Source organism: Dryas octopetala, chromosome 3 (genome assembly GCF_963921425.1).
Source record: "Dryas octopetala chromosome 3, drDryOcto1.1, whole genome shotgun sequence".
NCBI lineage: Eukaryota > Viridiplantae > Streptophyta > Magnoliopsida > Rosales > Rosaceae > Dryas > Dryas octopetala.
The window spans coordinates 19,297,484-19,316,557 of record NC_141368.1 but is presented as its reverse complement, the minus strand read 5'-3'; the positions used below and the strand labels follow the sequence as shown (position 1 = coordinate 19,316,557).

The following is a 19,074-nucleotide window of genomic DNA, read 5'->3' as shown; positions in this document are numbered from 1 at the left end:
CATTTCAGAAGCCTATAAATATACAGTTTTGCCCCAAAATCGTGAATTGAAACAATAATCACAAGAAAAGTCACCTTATGTATCAGCTTCCGAGCAAGATCTGTGAAAAATAATAAAATTAATACTGAATGTTAGCATATTATAGAGTAATAAGAGATAAACAATCATAAAAAAAACAAATAGAAAAAAAAAACCCAAAATAGAAAAGGAGGGTAGTATTTAGGACCCAAGTGAGGATAGCGTGTTTTCAGGTTCTAGTATTTAGAAGAGTCTTTAAAATAACAGTCCAAGTTTCACAAAACCAAAATTAGTGTTAAAAATTAGGTTAAAAATTCATTTTCACATGCCCCTCCCCCAAATGAGAACCAAAACCAGTGTTGAGATAATCACAGTATGCATCACCTTTTCCATTTTTTATTCTTATATATAGAGAAAATGAAAATAATTATCACATCTGTAAATCCACTCAAATGTAGATAATCAAGATACACTTCAACCAGTGACAAAGTAGCTACTTAGACAGGTAGCAAAGTAAAGAACAAATTAAAAAATTCTTCCTCTCTATTTACCCATTTCTCAGAGTATATATCTCCATATTTTGAAAATTTGACCATTTGAGCAAATAACTATAAGTATACATTACCTTATTACTAGCAAAAATTAACTCATTCTCTGATCTAAACTGTGTCAAGGCATTCACACACTATGATTATCTGCATTCCAAATAAAATTAAAAGAGAGTTTAAGTTAGTACAACCATGGACCTGCAATACTATAAGTTTCACCTTTATAGAAAATAAGAATTAATCTTAGATTAAGCAAACGAGAAACAAAACTTACAATCAAGTTACATATAAGTGCAGAGCTGTTCCAAACCACCAATAAGTCAAGCTTAGAGGGTTTCTTATTAACTCAATGCAGCGCAAAACTGCTGTATAACCTACTAGGTAAATTTTAAATAAATAAGGGAAGCTTTGTTCGTCCAAAGAATACCAACCTTACCTTTTTTTGATAAGAGCTTGTACTCTTGATGACTTCTAAGTGGGAAAAACAAGCTTACCACAAAAGAGCATATTTGCTTCCACATTTCTTTTAAGGTCTCATCATTATGTTACAAGTTCGCCAAACTTGGATAGCAGTACATTTTCCTTGGTAATTATTACCCATCAAAATGATTAGTTACATACATACACTTAACACAAATAGGGTATCTACAGTGTCATACAAAAACAACCAATCCCATGAATTATGATTCTATACCTTCGTTTAAATCCTACATCCATGATCAAACCAAGCTTTCAATTGAAATGGTTTAGGCAATTAATTAGTTTTGTTGTCTCAGGTTCCAAGTAATTATAAGACTCAATTTTTCATATACAAGTATGAAATTTATAGATAGAACATCAAGGGGACTACACCTAAGTACACAAACAAATATTTAATTATGAACTACAACCTAGAAACTGTAACAAATATTTAATGTTTTTGATTTGAACACTACACCCCATAGTGTTCAAATAAAAAACATTAAATATCAAAAGCCAAAATACTTTATAACTACAACCTAGAAACTGTACTGCAATACCTGCTTTGGCTTCTAATTTCTGCTTCTTTTGTAGACAAAATGACATTGAAGCTCTAATGAAAACTGCAAAGAAAATCAAAGAAAGCCAAATAAAAACAGGCAAATCAATGGCTTAATTGAAGAACACCCATAACCTCTTATTTAATTTCTGAAAATAGATTAACCAAAAATAGAAGTAAAGAACAAAATCATGCTTTCAAGAATTTGGAACCCCACAATTGAGTTTAGTTTTTCAATTGTGAAAATGAAATCACTAACAAAAAATAAATAAACTGAATTTTCTTTTCTAGTCCCTAAACTCTTAGCATCCAAAGACAACCAAACTAATTTTCTTAGCAATCAAATACCATAAAACAGAGCAAGCATCGAGACACCAATCGCTTCAATTGGAACAAAATTCATCGCAGAAACGAAAATTGAAACCCTAAACTTCCAAGAGAGGTAACGGAATTCAAAGAAGAAAGCCAAGCTAGAACCCTAAAATCGACACCAAATGCAATGCAAGAAAGATATATCTGAGAGAAAACCTAACAAAGAAGAAGCACTAAGCAAATGAATTGAAGAAATTCAACCACAATGAAAAACACAGAGAAGTTAGAAGAGGGATAGATAGGGAACGTACTTAAAGGGGCATATGCGAGAGTGGAGTCGAACCAGAGCTCGGCCTTGTGCTTGTCCTCGTCGCTCTCGTCCTTCATGGAACATGAAAATTTAGAGAGAAAAAAACATATGAATAAATTTTATGCTGCCCATAGTTCAAGCACATGAAAAATTGATTCTTCCCCACACAATTTTCCCCAAAACCCACTAACCCTAAAATCAAAATTGTAGAAAATCATGAGAAGAGACTTACCTATGGACATGACAGAGAGTGGGTAAGGGAGACTGAGTGAGCGAGCGAAAGTGAGCGGGAGTGAGTGAGCGTTTCTCAGCCAAGTGCTCGATCGGAAGATAAATTAGAGGAAGATGAGAGAGAGAGAGACAGAGAGAGCAAAAGTTAAAACTATCCCAGATCAAGTGGGAGGGAAATAAACCGCGTAAACAAAATGTTGGGTTTCTGAACAGACGCCTAAAGATTGTGGGCCTTAAAATAGTTTACAGCATTTTTAATTAAAGTGCTATAATTTTATTACTTATAATAGCAGTTTGAAAAAAATGCTATACTAAAGTGCTATAATATGTACTTTTTGTTCTAGTGAGCATTACTCAAGTCAGATACAAAGTCAATGGAAACAGCTACACAATGAGGTATTGTCTAATGGATCAGATTTACCCCAAATGGGCCATGTTGATCGAAACAATATCGAATTTGATATGAGATGCTAATAAACTATTTGCAAAGTATCAAGAGTCATACATGAAAGATGTTGAGAAGGCTTTCGGGATTCTAAGGGTGAGATGAGAGATTCTTAAAAAACCCGCTAAAGGATGGAGCATTAATAATCTGGGTTATATTATGAAGACGTACATAATTATGCACAATATGATCGTTGAAAACGAGCGGCCAGAAAATGAAGATAATGAATCGGATGATGACATCAACCATGTTCAGGAAAGGATGGCCTGAGCTGTGTCATGATATGACACTTCACCATATGATAGAGATGAAGGTTATCATTCACGTCATGTGCTGAAAAGACTTTCTCGGTTGAGGTTGATTAGGTCAAGGCCACTCCACGATCGTTTAAAGAAAAATTTGATAAAGCACCTCTGGATGCGCCAAGGAAGTCACGCTCACGCACAACGCCAACATTGAACGTCGACGTTTTATGTGTCTTTGTGTTTGTCGTTTATATGTGTTGCATTTTGTTTTGATTTTGAGTTTCTGGTAAAACACCTTTGTGTGCATGTTTGTATTTGTCGTTTGTATCGTATCGTGAAATGAAATAAATCGTGTTGTGTTTGATTTCTTGTTTTATGTTTAGTGAAATGAAATAAAGGTATTGGATTCAAATATTTGACTTGACATGACACAACCTAGCCAATGACAAGACCATACACTAACTCCACACTCCGTCCGATTCATTTTTCATGTTGGTTCACATGTGGGATTCCAGTTTATGTGAATCCATTAGGGAATCTAATGAGTAAGCTATGCTCTTTTCCCCTATAAATACCAAGGTTTAACTAGTAGGCCAGCACATCCACATCATTATCATTATAAATGGCTTCCTCCTTCAGGCAAGCCCTCGATGCTCGATAAGAGCTCTAGGCGGTGAAATTTATACGGCATGGTTTCAAAACCAACCAATAATGCAATACTGTATGTGCACTACAAGAAAATACCCCATTAGATATCAGTGGAAAACTGATGTCTATTAAGTTTTCGACCGATAAGGGGAGACGTGATATCTAATGTACCATATTTTAGATATCGGTTTTCCACCGATGTCTATAACAAAGTAGACATCTTTTTTCTTGAATATCTGACATCATTAATAAACAATATATATCGATTTTTCAAATAATTGATATCTAAAAGAACGGATTCCGATATGTAATATACTTTAAATATTAGTTTGGTTTTATTTTTCGATATTGTAAACTCATCAAAACCTATATTTGGTAGGTTGTTATATCGTTTTTTTTTATTAAACCGATATGTAAGATTTATAACACATCGCATTTTTAACTAAAAATGATATAAATGTACACATTAGATATCGATTTTATTTGTTATTTCGATGTATATACCTGTATAAATATCAAATTTAAAAGATTAAAGATATTGGTGTTCAACTGATATTAGTGACACCTCATTCGTTAATAGGCACCCTCACATTTATAGGTGCAAAAAATAGAGATCTTTGGCCATATTTGTTGTAGTGTGCAGAAACGTATACTAAATGCAATCTACAAATAAATAAATGGAATTATCACTTTGTTTCCTGACCACAAAACTTGGGACTTGGGAGCTTAATTTCCTTATGCTTTACCTTCTACAGTAGTAAATGAAGTCAACGTTGTTGTTGTTGATTTTTTTTATTTTTTTTGGCCACTTAAGTCAACGTTGTTGTTGTGCGGCCGGGATTTAGAATTGGCCACTTAATTAAATTCCTAGTAGTTTCCTAATGAGACATTGCGCCGAAGGAATCGGGTTACACGTCTTGGGTATTTAGATTCGCTCCATGTGTCACTCTTAATTCAAACGGAATGGATCCAGTGGCAGTATTCTACAAGTTAATAAGAGACCAATATATTCTTTTTTCCATGTTGACAATTAAGCGAAGTTCCCCATATATGTTGCTTCCTGACCACAAAATTAAGCGAAGTTCCCCATATATTTTTTCTATATCCTTGTGTGGAACTGAGGAAGGTGCACTTGTGTTGAACACCCTCTCTCTCTCTCTCTCTCTCTCGATCTCTCTCTCTCTTTCACCATGGTTTCAGCTGGAAGAGTTCCTGTTGTTGTAGGACGATTATGCATAGTCGTCCTTTTAGTTGTTGTCTTATGCTGCGGAACTTGCAATGCTAAGGATCATCATCATTGTGAAGCTTCTTCCTGTGGCAGCATCCCTAACATAAGTTACCCCTTCCGACTAAAACAGGATCCAGTCAACTGCGGTGACCGGAAATATGAACTGTCTTGTGAGAACAACCGTACACTACTCAACTTGTATTCTGGAAAATTCTATGTACAGTCAATCAATTATAATAACTACACAATCCGAGTTGTGGATCCTAATGTCGTCCATAAGGGTAACTGCTCTTCAATCCCCCGTTATTCGTTGGCAAGCTATAACTTCAGTTATCGGGATCCATATAGCATTTATCAATTCAGGAAACTTCATAATGGGACGGTCGAGTTCTCTCAACTGACAAAGCCTATAATTTTCATGACCTGTACCAAAACCCCAGTGAATTCTCCTCATCTTTATGTGGGTACTAGTCCTTGCATTATTGATGCTATGAGCAGTTCCGGTAGGCATTCGTTTGTTAAGATTGGTCATTTAAATGCCTCAGATTTGAGGGACTTGTGCCGTATAGAGGTTATGGTTATGATCACATCGCGCGCCGCTACAAAGGACAAGAACGTGTCGTACATAGACATCTACAATGAGCTGGTCTACGGGTTTGAACTTTCATTTTTGCCCAGCTACGAGAGAGATCCTATTAGGTGGAATAATCATTATTGCTACGTCGTAGTTGAAATCAACAAAGCTTATTGTGGTACGTACTTCTTTTCATGGGAAGACTCAATCTCCCTCTTTATTAGCATGCATTAGTCTCCCTCGATCTCTCTCTCTCTCTCTCCACTATTCGTTTCAGATTAAACGTGTCAAGATGTATGAGTTGATATTATTGTTGTCTTGGATGATGCAGGCACCAGGAACTTCCCCCTTCTGACTATCGTATTAGATTGTGCGAAGTCTCTCAATCTTATCGTTTTCACTTTTTTCAGTTATGCTTAATTTCCAAAACAACTTAATCAACTCTCAGTCTTAACTCTCTGTTAATTTTTTTTTTTTTTTTTTTTTTGTTACTTGCAGTGATTTTACTTATCTTTGGCTACCCTGGTGAGTTTTTTTTCCTTTTAATGTACGTGAGCGAATAATATGGCTCTTTCCAATATATAAAAATCATACAGGAGCCAAACAGTTCAGATCTCTTGTGGTAAACAATTAATTTTTATAGTTTCAAGTAGGAACAGCCTAAATTATAGTCATGATTTCCTATTTGATCCATTGCAGTAATGGCGTGGATTGCAGCAAAACCTATTCTGGGAATTCCATGTGTCATTGTACTTTTGATCTATAAATCGAAAAGGCGACACTTGTCAATGTATGGCCCTATAGAAGAATTCTTACAAAGTCACAACAACCTCATGCCAATAAGGTACTCTTACTCAAATGTCAAGACGATGACAAAAGGATTTAAGGATAAATTAGGAGAAGGAGGTTATGGCACTGTATATAGAGGAAAGCTTCGTAGCGGCCACCTTGTAGCAATTAAGATGTTGGGTAACTCCAAAGCTAATGGACAAGATTTTATCAATGAAGTTGCCACCATTGGGAGGATTCATCATGTAAATGTGGTGAAACTAATAGGTTACTGTTCTGAGGGATCAAAGCGTGCTCTTTTATACGAGTTCATGCCAAATGGGTCTCTTGATAAATACATATTTCCTAAAGAAGAGTCTATCGCCCTAAGTTGTGAAAAATCATTTGAAATTTCACTTGGAGTGGCTCATGGTATTGACTATCTACATAAAGGATGTGACATGCAAATTTTGCATTTTGATATTAAGCCTCACAACATTCTTCTTGATGAGAATTTTGTTCCAAAAATTTCTGACTTTGGACTAGCAAGATTATGCCCATTAGATGATAGCAGTTTGACTTTGACTGCAGCAAGAGGAACCATGGGATACATAGCTCCAGAATTGTTTTACAAAAATATTGGAGGTGTGTCATTCAGAGCCGACATCTATAGTTTTGGAATGTTGTTGATGGAAATTGCAGGCAAAAGAAAGAATTTGAATGCAGTTGCAGCCCATTCAAGCCAAATTTACTTTCCTTCATGGGTTTATGACCAATTCAGTGAAGGAAATGAAATAGAAATGGAAGATGCCTCAGAGGATGAAAAGAAAATGACAAAGAAGATGCTTATAGTTGCGTTATGGTGCATACAAATGAAGCCTAGTGACCGTCCTATTTCGATGCACAAAGTGGTAAACATGCTTGAAGGAGAAATTGAATGCCTTCATATGCCTGCAAAGCCTTTCCTATATCCACAAGAGAATGCAGTGGCAGTTGATGAAGACAATTCAAAAACAACATGGTCATCAACACCATCAAATGATGATGTTGAAGAGTCGATTAGTTTAATTGAAAATGCAGATGAAGAGATATGTACCACCAGTTAGTCTGTTATGTACAAGGGAATAGGCTAACATTGCCACTCTGTGCGAGGAATTGTTCTTTCCTATATGGTAGGACAAATATCAGTCATGTAATATTTGAGAGACGTAACTTTATTTTATGATTTATATAGTACGTTTGAGAAGTATTTATATAGTGCTATTGTGCAATATGTATTAGATACAAGACATCCGCACATTCGGATTCAACAATAATATTGAGGGCTTTTGGAGATTATCTTGGTGGAAATTCATCAAGAACTATTTTCAACTAGAAAGACAACTATATTTTTTTATTATGATTATTCTGACCATAAATTAAAAAAACTATTTTTGACAAATTTTGTCAAGCGAAGATACTTAGTTATTAATCATTTAAATTATTAGTCATTTAAATTAAAAAGATAAAGAAAGATTGCTGTTCATGGACTTCTTTCTTTATCTAAACATGAAACTTTTCAGGATTTGAACTTGTAACCATTCTTTCACTAGTTACCTGGAATGGTCTACTTTGGCTGGCTCCAAAAATGCACTTGAAATTGTTGTAAGACCAACATTAAAAGCTATCCAAATGTCCAAAATTTTCTCCTCTGTTCATCCTGGTTATGTGTAGCAATTTGTCTCTCCATATGTTCATACCATTACTGGTTATTTTAATTACTATTGCCTTGCTGCTTCAGTTTCCTTCCATATATAGATTGTAAATTTGAAGCATTGCATGGAAAATACTTCTTGGAAAATGTATCATGATGCTTGGAGAAAATGAGAAAAATCTGGGTTAAATAGGATGCACTCTAAAAAAGGCTTCAAAAATCTTTCAAAACACTAAAATCTCCACAACAACAACAACAACAACCGAAACAATTACAAATGCCATTAAAACCTCAACAACAACAATTTCTGAAATTTGAAATGTAGTTTTGTATGCGGAGAATCTTGGGGACTCCCGAGCAGTCGTCAACCAGAGAGTGTTTCACAGTCTGGTGGTGGCAGAACGCTTGTCCACTGATCACAATGTGGGAGTTGAGGAGGTCAGGAAGGAGATTGAAGCAGTTCAACCCGATGATCTGCATTTTTGGAAGATAAATGGCATAATTCAGGTACATTTGTGTGTTGCTACCTAAATTATGAGTATATATATATATATATATATATGGTGAATTGCAATTTGGTAATCCTAAAAATAAGTATTGTGTATGTAAGATATGCATTTAGATGGTTTTGATATGTATATATTGTCATGTATATGTATGTAGGCATTCCTTAAAGAGGGTTTATGAATATTACATTTTACTTTAGATTGGCAAAAATTATGAGGCAGGGGATCCAATCTACCGTTTAAAACCATGCATTCTTTTTCATGTCTTTATTCAAAGAAACTTATTCAACTTGCTCCTTGTATTCTTAGTTTTTTGAATAGAGCTGTGTAATCCAGGAATCGATCTCATGCTCGGCCTCCTGATCCAGCATCTCATGCAGGTTCATAGAAGTGTTTGTTTTCCATGCATTAGATGTACATGTAGACTCCCAAAATCATATAGGGAATTTACTTTTGATTTAACTCTGTGTAAATTTTTTGAGATTGCGAACATGTGGTTTCTTTCTTCTGGTGTAAAGTGTGCTGGATTTAACTTTAACTCACCTGCACTCAAACACTCAAGAATAGAAACAATAGATTGAAGAAGAGTTGCAGGGGAAGAGAAAAATTAGAGAGAGTGTTTTGGGGGCTGAACTGACGCAGCTCACACCACTTAATATTTCATATATATCAAATTACTTAGTACAGCTGCAAAGACTTGAACAACTGCAGTGATAATATATACTAGCCACACACAGAAGACTCATGTGGTTTAATATTAACCATACACCAAAAGTCAAAGTAATATTAAAATACTAAACTCTAACAAAAGGCTTAACAACTAAAATAAGGTCAGTTAAGTAAAAGGGCATTAACTTTAACACTCCCCCTTAATGCCTTGTTGCTTAGCTCCCAGAAGTCCTTTGAGGTACTGAAACTTGAATTTTGACAAGGCTTTAGTGAATATGTCTGAAACTTGATCTTCAGTTCTGCAATACTTAACCTCAATCTCATTGTCCTCCACTGCATCTCTAGTGAAGTGATGCTTGATAACTATGTGCTTGGATCGACTATGGTAGACAGGATTTTTAGTCGTAGCTATTGCAGATTTGTTATCACATAAGATTGGAGTTGCTTCTCCTTGTTTTTCACCAAAATCTTCTAGGATTCTTCTCAGCCACATTGCTTGAGAAGTTGCCAAAGATGCAGATACATACTCTGCCTCTGTACTAGACTGAGCAACAGTTTGTTGCTTCTTGGATGCCCAAGAGAATACACCTGTGCCAAAATATAATGCATATCCAGAAGTACGTGCTCTTCAAATCATCTACACTACCTCCCCAATCACTGTCACAAAATCCAAATAACTTTGGCTCAATATTTTTCTCATACCTTATATGAATTTTCTCTGAATTATGCAGATTGTCCTTGGATTGACTTTTGTTTCCAATCCTAGGAGGTTTTCTCATCAAAGATCACATCTCCATAGATCACAATCTTCTTTTTCTTAAGATTGTAGAGTCTATAGCCCTTTGTTTGATTGCTATAACCCACAAACACACATTTGTCACTTTATTCATCAAGTTTTTGTCTCAGCTCCTTTGGAACAAGAGCAAAACAAATTGTAGGGTTTTTTGCTACTCCATGCTTCACAGGGTGTCATGCCTTCCACAGCTTTTGTCGGGCATCTATTTAACACATAAATTGCAGTATGCACTGCTTCAGCACAAAAAGATTGAGGCATCCCCTTTTTCATGTAGCATAAACTTTGCCATTTCTACAATTGTCTTGTTCTTCCTCTCAGCTACTCCATTTTGTTGTGGACTGTAGCCAACAGTCAATTGCCTTTCAAGTCCTATGTCTTCATAGAATTTCCCAAACTCATTTGAGTTATATTCTCCCCCTCTGTCACTTCTTAAGACTTTTAATAGTTTTCCACATTGTCTTTCAGCCATCATTTGAAACTTTTTAAATACAACAAACACTTCTGACTTTTGTCTTAGGAAATAAACCAAAGTTTGTCTTGGGTAGTCATCTATAAAGGTAAGAAAGTACCTATTTCCAGCTTGAGTAGGAGTTTTCATAGGCCCACAAACATCTGTGTGTGCTAGTTCCAGAGGTGATTTTGCCCTCCAAGCCTTGCCTAGCTTTTGGAAATGGAACTCTATGTTGCTTTCCTAGTGCACAACCTTCACATACATCAGTCACTTCTTGTATTGTAGGTAGTCCATGCACCATTTCTTTTTGCTGTAGGTCCTTGAAGCTTTGAAAGTTCAAATGTCCTAGTCTCCTATGCCATAGCCAAGAGTTGTCCAAAACATCCACTTTCAATGCCATATGTTTTGAGTATTGAAACGATAGAGGGAAGCTTTTGTTTTTCTCCATTTTGATCTTTGTGATAGCTTAACAAGCATCTCCTTTCTCAAAAATCTTGCAGGAGTTCTCTTCAAAGTGGATATAGTATCCATGTTCAGTAAGTTGCCCAACGCTCAAGAGATTTTGTTGAAGTTCTGGAACCAGCAACACATCCTTGATGAATTTTCTGCCTTTGTCTGTTTCAATTGCAAGTGTGCCTTTTCCTCTTGCTTCCACTAATGCCCCATTTCCCATCTTAACTTGGGAGACCATTGAGGTATCAATGTCAAATAGAATTGACTTGTTTGCTGTCATGTGATTGCTGCAGCCACTGTCTAGAAACCAAACATTGTCATTGTTCTGCACCGTTGCTGCTTGACAAGCATAAGACATATTTGTTTCATTGCCCTGCTCTTCAGTGAAATTTACTTGTTGATTGCCTTTGAGCCTACAATCTTTCTGAATATGCCCAAACTTGTTGCAATTATTGCATTTAGGCTTGCCCTTCAACCAACACTCGTCTTCTGTATGACTCTTCCTGTCACATATCTTGCATTTTGTTTGAGAAGTACTAATCTCAGCATTTGTCTTTCTCTTAAAGGTATTCTTCTCTTTCCATTTTGATTTTTTTCTTTCCAATCATTTGAAAGGCACTCTCAGTAGAGTTTCAACATGTCTATCCAATATTTGATCAAAAGCTTTCATTGATCCTTTTAATTCTTGAATAGTCAATGTTAAAACCTTAGTTTCCTCAATAACACTCACAATAGAGTCATATTTTTTAGGTAAGCTAATCAAAATTCTCTCAACAATTCTTCAATCTGTAATCACTTCACCATAAGACTTCCTTTGATTGATAAGATTACTGATCCTTGGAAAGATATCATATGATAGCCCCAATTGAATAAGATGAAGAGCTCTGGCATCTTTCTTGATAGAGTCTTCTAGTAGCACCTTCTCAGCCACAGACAAGGTCTTCTCTGCATCAGGTTCTTCAAACCCAACATCTACAAATTTCCAAAGACCATGAGAGACAAAAAGAGTTCTCATCTTGACCCTCCAGTAGTCATAGTGATCACTATCAAAGATTGGAGAAGATAAGTTTCGATCGTTGTTGCTATTTGAGTTTGCCATTTTTTTTTTTTTTTGTGAGGAATTGTTTTTCCCTTTCAGATTCACAACGCCGAAACTGATATGATCAGACTAAAGCTCTGATACCAACTGTTGGATTTAACTTTAACTCACCTGCACTCAAACACTCAAGAATATAAACAATAGATTGAAGAAGAGTTTCAGGGGAAGAGAAAAATTAGAGAGAGTGTTTTGGGGGCTGAACTGACGCAGCTCACACCACTTAATATTTCATATATTGTTGTAAAAGTATGTGAAAATTAGGGTTTGTGGAAGAGAGGAGGCAGAGAGAATATGATCAGTCTATCTTATTCATGTTATAAATATCCTTATATAGAAGTAGGGTTTACTAGGTTTTGTATATTTACTAGTATGCCCCTACAACTAATTACAGGGATAGCCACATAAAACAATATATTTACAACACTCCCCCTTGGATATTCCATGTCATTAGTGTTGTCTCTGCTATGCGCTTCTAAGTTGCCTCGTTAAAACCTTGCCAAGTAATAAAAACCCTGTGGGAACAAAAACAACCCTGGTCGAAGGAAAAAGAGTGCAACGCGCGTGAGTGTAGAGTAGTCGCATCAGAACCTCGAAAGTAGGTGAAGTCATATCTTCTGGATCATGAGCAGATAGTATGTCTATGGGAGCGGGGTGCATTAGAGTTGCTACACCAAAACCTTGCCCGGTAAACCCAATGGGAAAAACCCGTGGTCGAAGGGAAAAGATGAGCAAATGCATATATATCAGATCAACACATCTTCAGGATGTAGTATGAGTAGGGTGACCATGCCAAGATGTGCCTCATTAAAACCTTGCCAGGTAACAAAACCCAGTGGGACAAAATAACCCTGGACGAAGGACAAAAGAGTACACGATGGTCAAGCGAGTATGCTTCGGGATACTCCCCCTAATGTCGACTCCCCCTGAAGACTACATATTAGGTAAATCAGCCAATCTACGCAACCCAATACCTCAAACATGCATCAAGAACGTGGACTTTGACAGTGACTTGGTAAAGAGGTCTGCATGGTTGTCTTGAGATCGGATCTGCTTGACTTCAATCATCTGATGCTCTTGTTGCTGTTGACTGAAGAAGAACTTCGGTACAATATGCTTGGTGTTGTCTCCTTTGATGAAATCTGTCTTCATCTGCTGGATGCAAGCGGCATTATCCTCATAGATAATCGTTGGTTCATCAGTGGTGGAATTCAGCCCACACGTAGTTCGAACATGCTTGGAAACTGCTCTTAGCCATATACATTCACGAACTGCTTCGTGAAGGGCTAGAATCTCAGCATGATTCGAAGAGGTAGCAACAAAGGTCTGTTTCGTAGACCTCCAAGATATTGTTGTATTCTCAATGGTAAAGACATAACCAGTTTGAGAACGCGCCTTATGCGGGTCTGATAGATACCCTGCGTCAGCATATCCAAAAAGGCGGGCATCATTCCGAGGATCGAGGGGGTTCGATCCATTCCTTGATGCATAGGGATAGAATAAGCCCATATCCGTCGTACCTCTAAGGTAGCGGAAAATGTCTTTTATGCCATTCCAGTGGCGGCGTGTTGGCGCAGAGCTACATCTAGCTAACAAGTTCACAGCGAATGAGATGTCCGGTCTAGTAAATTGAGACAAGTACAATAATGCGCCTATTGTACTTAGATATGGGACTTCTGGTGCCAATATCTCTTCGTTATCATCTGCGGGACGAAACGGATCCTTCTTAGGATTTAGACTACGGACGATCATGGGCGTGCTAGAAGGCTTCGCTTTATCCTCATTAAAGCGCCTTAACATCTTCTGGATGTAATTCGATTGATGGACTAAAATTCCATCTGCACGGTGCTCGAGCTCCAGGCCGAGACAGAAATTCGTTCTCCCAAGATCTTTCATCTCGAATTTCAACTTCAGGTGTTTAGTTGTTTCCTTGATCTCTTCAGAAGTACCAATTAGATTCATGTCATCGACATAAACAACTACAATAGTAAAACCGGAACTTGTTCTTAATAAACACGCAAGGGCATAGAACATTATTCACATATCCCATCTCGATCAAATACTCACTTTAGACGGTTATACCACCTCCGTCCGGATTGTTTCAATCCATAAAGTGAACGCCTCAAACTAATGGAGAGCGTGTTCCGTGGTCTGGAACTATTTGCATCGAGTGTCTTAAGTCCTACGGGAACTTTCATATATATCTCTGTATCAAGATCCCCATAGAGATAAGCAGTGACCACATCCATAAGCTGCATACTCAGTTTTTCGGAAACTACCAAACTGATAAGGTAGTGGAACGTTATGACGTCCATTACGGGAGAATACTCTTCCTCGTAATCAATCCCAGGGCGTTGAGAAAATCCTTGCGCCACTAGACGAGCCTTGTATCTCACAATCTCGTTTTTCTCATTACGCTTCCTTACAAATACCCATTTAAATTCTACAGGTTTAACATGGGGAAGGTGTAGGAACGACAGGCCCAAACACCTTTCTCTTTGTCAAGGAATCTAATTCGACCTGGATTGCTTCTTTCCATTTTGGCCAGTCGTCTCGACGTTGACATTCATCAACGGAGTGAGGTTCGATGTCATCGCTAGTTATGATTTCGGTAGCTACCGCGAATACAAATATATCATCGATGATAATCTCTTTTCGATTCCAGAGCTCACTTAAGCATGCATAATTTATAGAGATCTCTATGTTCTCGGGAGTAGGTTCTAACGTTGGAGCGTCCCCCAACGCCGTCTCTTCTGGGACGGACCCATAATCCGGAACTATTTCGTGAGATGGATCGATTGAGATCGCGATGTCAAGGGGACTCGTTTGTGCCAAATGTATCCTCTTCCAGGGATAAGAGTCCATCGAACCTAGTGGTCAACCTCACTTCTGGGCAGGGACATATGACTGGTTAGCCACTATTGCTGTACCTCGTCCATCTGGGACGACACGTCCTCCTGGGACGACACGTCCTTCGGGGACGAATATCCTTGCAGGCACGTTTGCAGCAGGTATATGTGATCTCGTCACTTTAGCTAGATCAGAGAATGCTTCTGGCATATTATGTGTTATACTCTGTAGATCTAGAATTCTCCGCACTTCGCTATCACATTGTGCGGTTCAGGGATCGAGATGAGACATAGTGGGGACATTCCACGTCAATTCACGTTGTTCTTCTGGAACGGTGACGTTCTTATCTCCCCCTAACGGCGGGAAGACTGTCTCATCAAAGTGACAATCCGCAAATCTGGCGGTAAAGAGATCGCCTGTCAAGGGCTCTAAAAAGCATATAATGGATGGGGATTCATAACCGACATATATGCCCATCGTTCGTTGAGGACCTATTTCGGTACGTTGTAGCGGCGCAACTGGCACGTAAATTGCATACCCAAATACGCGTAAGTACGAAACGTCAGGTTCGTACCCAGTCACCAGCTGTAACGCGGAGTAAGGTTGGGTAGCAGTGGGCCTCAACCGGACCAACATGGCTGCATGCAAGATTGCATAGCCCCACGCAGAAATTGGAAGCTTGGTGCGCATAACCAAGGTTCGTGCGATCATTTGTAATCTTTTAATGAACGCTTCTGCGAGACCATTCTGGGTGTGAACATGGGGAACTCGATGTTCAGCATTAATCCCAAGGGGCATGCAATAATCATCGAAAGTTTTCGATGTAAACTCTCCGGCATTATCAAATCTTCTGGACTTTATAGGATAATCCGTGTGGTGAGCCTTCTGGGCGAGAAGTTTAGCAAAAGCAGCGTTTCTTGTGGACAATAGTGTAACATGTGATCACTTTGTCGATGCATCAACCAAAACCATGAAATATTTAAATGGTCCGCATGGTGGTTGGATAAGTCCACAAATATTCCCTTGTATCATTTGCAGGAAAAGGATGGAGTCTTTACCAGTCTTTGCATATGATGGTCTAGTATTCAACTTTCTGAGCGAGCAAGTTTGGCATAATGTGTCACTAAACACAAGATCCTTATTAGTAAGGGGATGCCCGTGTGATGAATTGAGGATACGGCGCATCATACTTTGACCTGGGTATCCCAACCGGTCATGCCATAGAAAGAAACTGCTCAAATTGGTTAACTTCTGGTTAACTATGTGATTTGCCTCAATCGATCTAATGGTGGTCATATAGAGACCGCTCGATAGGCATTTCAATTTCTCCAATGTACGCTTCTGGCCATACAAATTGGAGGTTATGCAAAGATATTCCACTCCATCTTCCTCAGTGGTTTCAACGTGATAACCGTTGGCTCGAATATCCTTATAACTCAACAACGTTCTTCTGGAACTTGGAGAATATAAGGCCTCATTAATGGTAATTCAGTACCATTGGACAACATAAAAATGGGCTTTGCCATGGCCCTCTATCAGGTTGGATTGGCCTGATATGGTTGTCACAGAGGTATGAGTAAGCAATAAGTTTGAAAAATACTTCCGATCTTGAAGTATGGTGTGCGTAGTAGCACTGTCTGCCAGACAACAAACTTCCCCACTAAACATGCTTATTCATAAATTTAATTCAATAGATCACATGTATGAAAATAACTTGATTGAATTAAATAATATTCGAGCATAACCAAATTTTCAAAACAAATAATCCAAATCATAAATCACCAAAATAATCCGAATAAGAAAAACATTATTCAGAAAATAAATACGGCACAAGCGCCGATCATATCCATGTCATCGAGTTTCTAGTCCTCGAAGTGTCCAGTAGCAGTCTGGAAATCAGTGACCTCTAAGGTGGTATCCATAGGAAATGATCCCTCAATGAGGTTGGTCTCTCGAGTTCCGCGACTGGCATGATACTCATTTACAGCTTGCGCTGATGCACGGCAGGTGCGGGACCAGTGATCAGTTCCTCCACATCGGTAACAGAGATCATTCTGATTCTGATTCTGGTCGCGACGGACTGGACCAGTGTTCCTCTCATTTCGAGTTCTTAGGGCCGAGGGACCGTGGTTTCTACCACGTGGGCCATGGCCACATTGGCCTCCGTCATACAGGCCATTCCTCTGAGAACCTTTCCTTCCATATCTCGGGCGGTCAGACTTTGTGCCCTTTCCATGACCTCGGTATCCTCTTTCGCGGTTTGAATCGCGATAAGTAACAGCGTTTGCTTCAGGCAATGGTGCTGCTTTAGTACCGACAGGTCGGGCTTGATCATTTCTCATTAATAAGTTGTTGTTCTTTTCAGCGAACAATAAAATAGTGATCAATGCCGAGAACTTAGTAAAATTCATCTCCCTGTATTGTTACTGCAGGACCAAACAGGAGGTAGGGAAGGTGGAGAAAGTCTTCTCCAATAGGTCAGCTTCAGTGAGCTTCTCCCCACAAAATTTAGGGAGTGACCGGATCCGGCAGATCTCCGAATTATACTCATTCACGGATTTGAAATCCTGGAAACGGATGTTCTGCCAATCATATCTTGCTTCAGGCAAGAAAATGGTCTTCTGATGGTCAAACCGCTCTTCCAGAGCAACCCAAAGAGCTCGTGGATCCTCTTCAGCGAGGTACTCAACTTGGAGTGCTTCCTTCATATGTTTCCTAATGAAGATCATGGCACTTTCCTTAAGGGACTCTGCGACAACATTGTCAGCATTAATTGTCGACCTCATCTTCTTGGCAGTCAAATGAAGCTTAACATATTGAGTCCACTTTAGATAGTTTCTTCCGGAAACTTCCAAAACCACAAAATCAAGCTTATTGAGATTTGACATTCTTTGGTTGAAAGGAACAAATAACCATAATTAATGCTTTGGGCAATAACATCCATAAGCAACAAATAAGAACTTCAAGTTCTATAACATGGTATAGACATGTAAAATCTACTGGTTTTATCATGTATGGTGAATTTTATAAAGGAAACTTCAGGTTCCATATATGGCATTATTGAAACTACAAGTTCAATATTTATGTATGAACTACTGGTTCATTAATTACCTGCAATTTCTACACATATATTCTAGTGCAAAAATTTAAACAAGTAAAATATTCATATACCCAAGTAGAACAGAAAAATATCACAAAATTATTTGAATAAAAGTTTCTGACATTTAGGGTATATATATTAAATGGTTTGCATACTAACAATAAACCATCAACAGCACAGTGGTTAAGGTGCAAGGTGGTGCACAAGAGGTCCTAGGTTCAAATCTCAGGCATGGCAAGAATTAACATTTCCTTTTTACAAAGTTTCAGGAGGTTCGCCATGTGTCAGCGTGGGATTGGCGCTGACGTGGCAGCTTGGTGGCGCATGCGTGGAGCTGACATGGCGCCTGCGTGGCGACTGACGTGGCTGCCTGCGTGGCAGTGACGTGGCGGGCCTGGGCTGCTGGCCAGTTGGGCCGTGGGCCTGGTGGGCAGCAAGGCTGCTGGCCTGCTGGGCTGGCAGCAGATTGATTGGGCTGCAGCAAGGCCTGCTGGGCTGCTGCAAGGCTACAAGGCCTGCTGGGCTGCAAGGCAGCAGCAAGGCTGGCTGCGCGATAGAGGGCCTGCTGCGCGAGGCTACTGCGATGGCAGCGAGGCTGCGCCTGCGTGGGCTGCCTAGTGGGCAGCGAGGGGCTGCTGGCTGGCTGCTGGCAGCACAGGAGGTGGTGTGCTACGCGCGCGAGGGACTGCTGCAGGCAGCAAGGCTGCTGCGGGCAGCGAGGGCAGCAAGGCTGCTGCGGGCAGCGAGGGCAGCAAGGCTGCTGCAGGCAGCGAGGGCAGCGAGGGCAGCAAGGCTGCTGCGGGCTGCTGCAGGCAGCGAGGGCAGCAAGGCTGCTGCGGGCTGCTGCAGGCAGCGGGAGTTGGAAGCGCGGGGCTGCTGCTCGGGGTGGTTTCCCGATCACCCAAAAATTCTTCCTCTTTTTATTTTAATCATTCAATCCAAGAAAGCATGTATAAAATATATAAACCCACATAAATCAATCACATAAATCTAGGGTTCATGCTTCATGAGGATTTTTCAATCAATCAAGGTTAAATAACCATGAACATAAAATTATTTTATAAAACCTACTTGGTTGAAGAACAAATTGAAGGATGATCCTCTTTCGTTTATCG

The 19,074-nt window shown here is 39.0% G+C and overlaps 3 protein-coding genes across 3 annotated transcripts; 1 reads left to right on the top strand and 2 right to left on the bottom strand.

The window, feature by feature from the left end:
• Nucleotides 1-4,965: 4,965 nt before the first annotated feature.
• LOC147291616 (LEAF RUST 10 DISEASE-RESISTANCE LOCUS RECEPTOR-LIKE PROTEIN KINASE-like 2.4) lies at nt 4,966-7,541 on the top strand. Its single transcript, XM_086235990.1, has 2 exons — nt 4,966-5,800; nt 6,277-7,541. Exons 1-2 carry the CDS (start codon nt 4,966-4,968, stop codon nt 7,449-7,451), a joined length of 2,010 nt encoding a protein of 669 aa, XP_086092116.1. The 3' UTR covers nt 7,452-7,541.
• A 3,385-nt stretch (nt 7,542-10,926) lies between these two features.
• On the bottom strand, nt 10,927-12,012 carry LOC147291615 (uncharacterized). The gene is made up of 2 exons (XM_086235989.1): nt 11,710-12,012; nt 10,927-11,337 (listed from the first exon to the last, which is right to left on the bottom strand). Exons 1-2 carry the CDS (start codon nt 12,010-12,012, stop codon nt 10,927-10,929), a joined length of 714 nt encoding a protein of 237 aa, XP_086092115.1.
• Nucleotides 12,013-17,282: 5,270 nt separating this feature from the next.
• LOC147291614 (uncharacterized) lies at nt 17,283-17,645 on the bottom strand. Its single transcript, XM_086235988.1, has one exon. It carries the CDS (start codon nt 17,643-17,645, stop codon nt 17,283-17,285), a length of 363 nt encoding a protein of 120 aa, XP_086092114.1.
• Nucleotides 17,646-19,074: the final 1,429 nt, after the last annotated feature.

What these genes read in the sequence shown, in the direction of transcription:
- LOC147291616 (XM_086235990.1), top strand. Translation starts at nt 4,966, where the DNA reads ATGGTTTCAGCTGGAAGAGTTCCTGTTGTTGTAGGACGATTATGCATA. An exon ending in CTCAATCTCCCTCTTTATTA is followed by an intron (nt 5,801 to 6,276) that starts GCATGCATTAGT and finishes GATCCATTGCAG; the next exon opens with TAATGGCGTGGATTGCAGCA.
- LOC147291615 (XM_086235989.1), bottom strand. Translation starts at nt 12,012, where the DNA reads ATGGCAAACTCAAATAGCAACAACGATCGAAACTTATCTTCTCCAATC. An exon ending in AAAGGAAGTCTTATGGTGAA is followed by an intron (nt 11,338 to 11,709) that starts GTGATTACAGAT and finishes GGGCATATTCAG; the next exon opens with AAAGATTGTAGGCTCAAAGG.
- LOC147291614 (XM_086235988.1), bottom strand. Translation starts at nt 17,645, where the DNA reads ATGAGGTCGACAATTAATGCTGACAATGTTGTCGCAGAGTCCCTTAAG.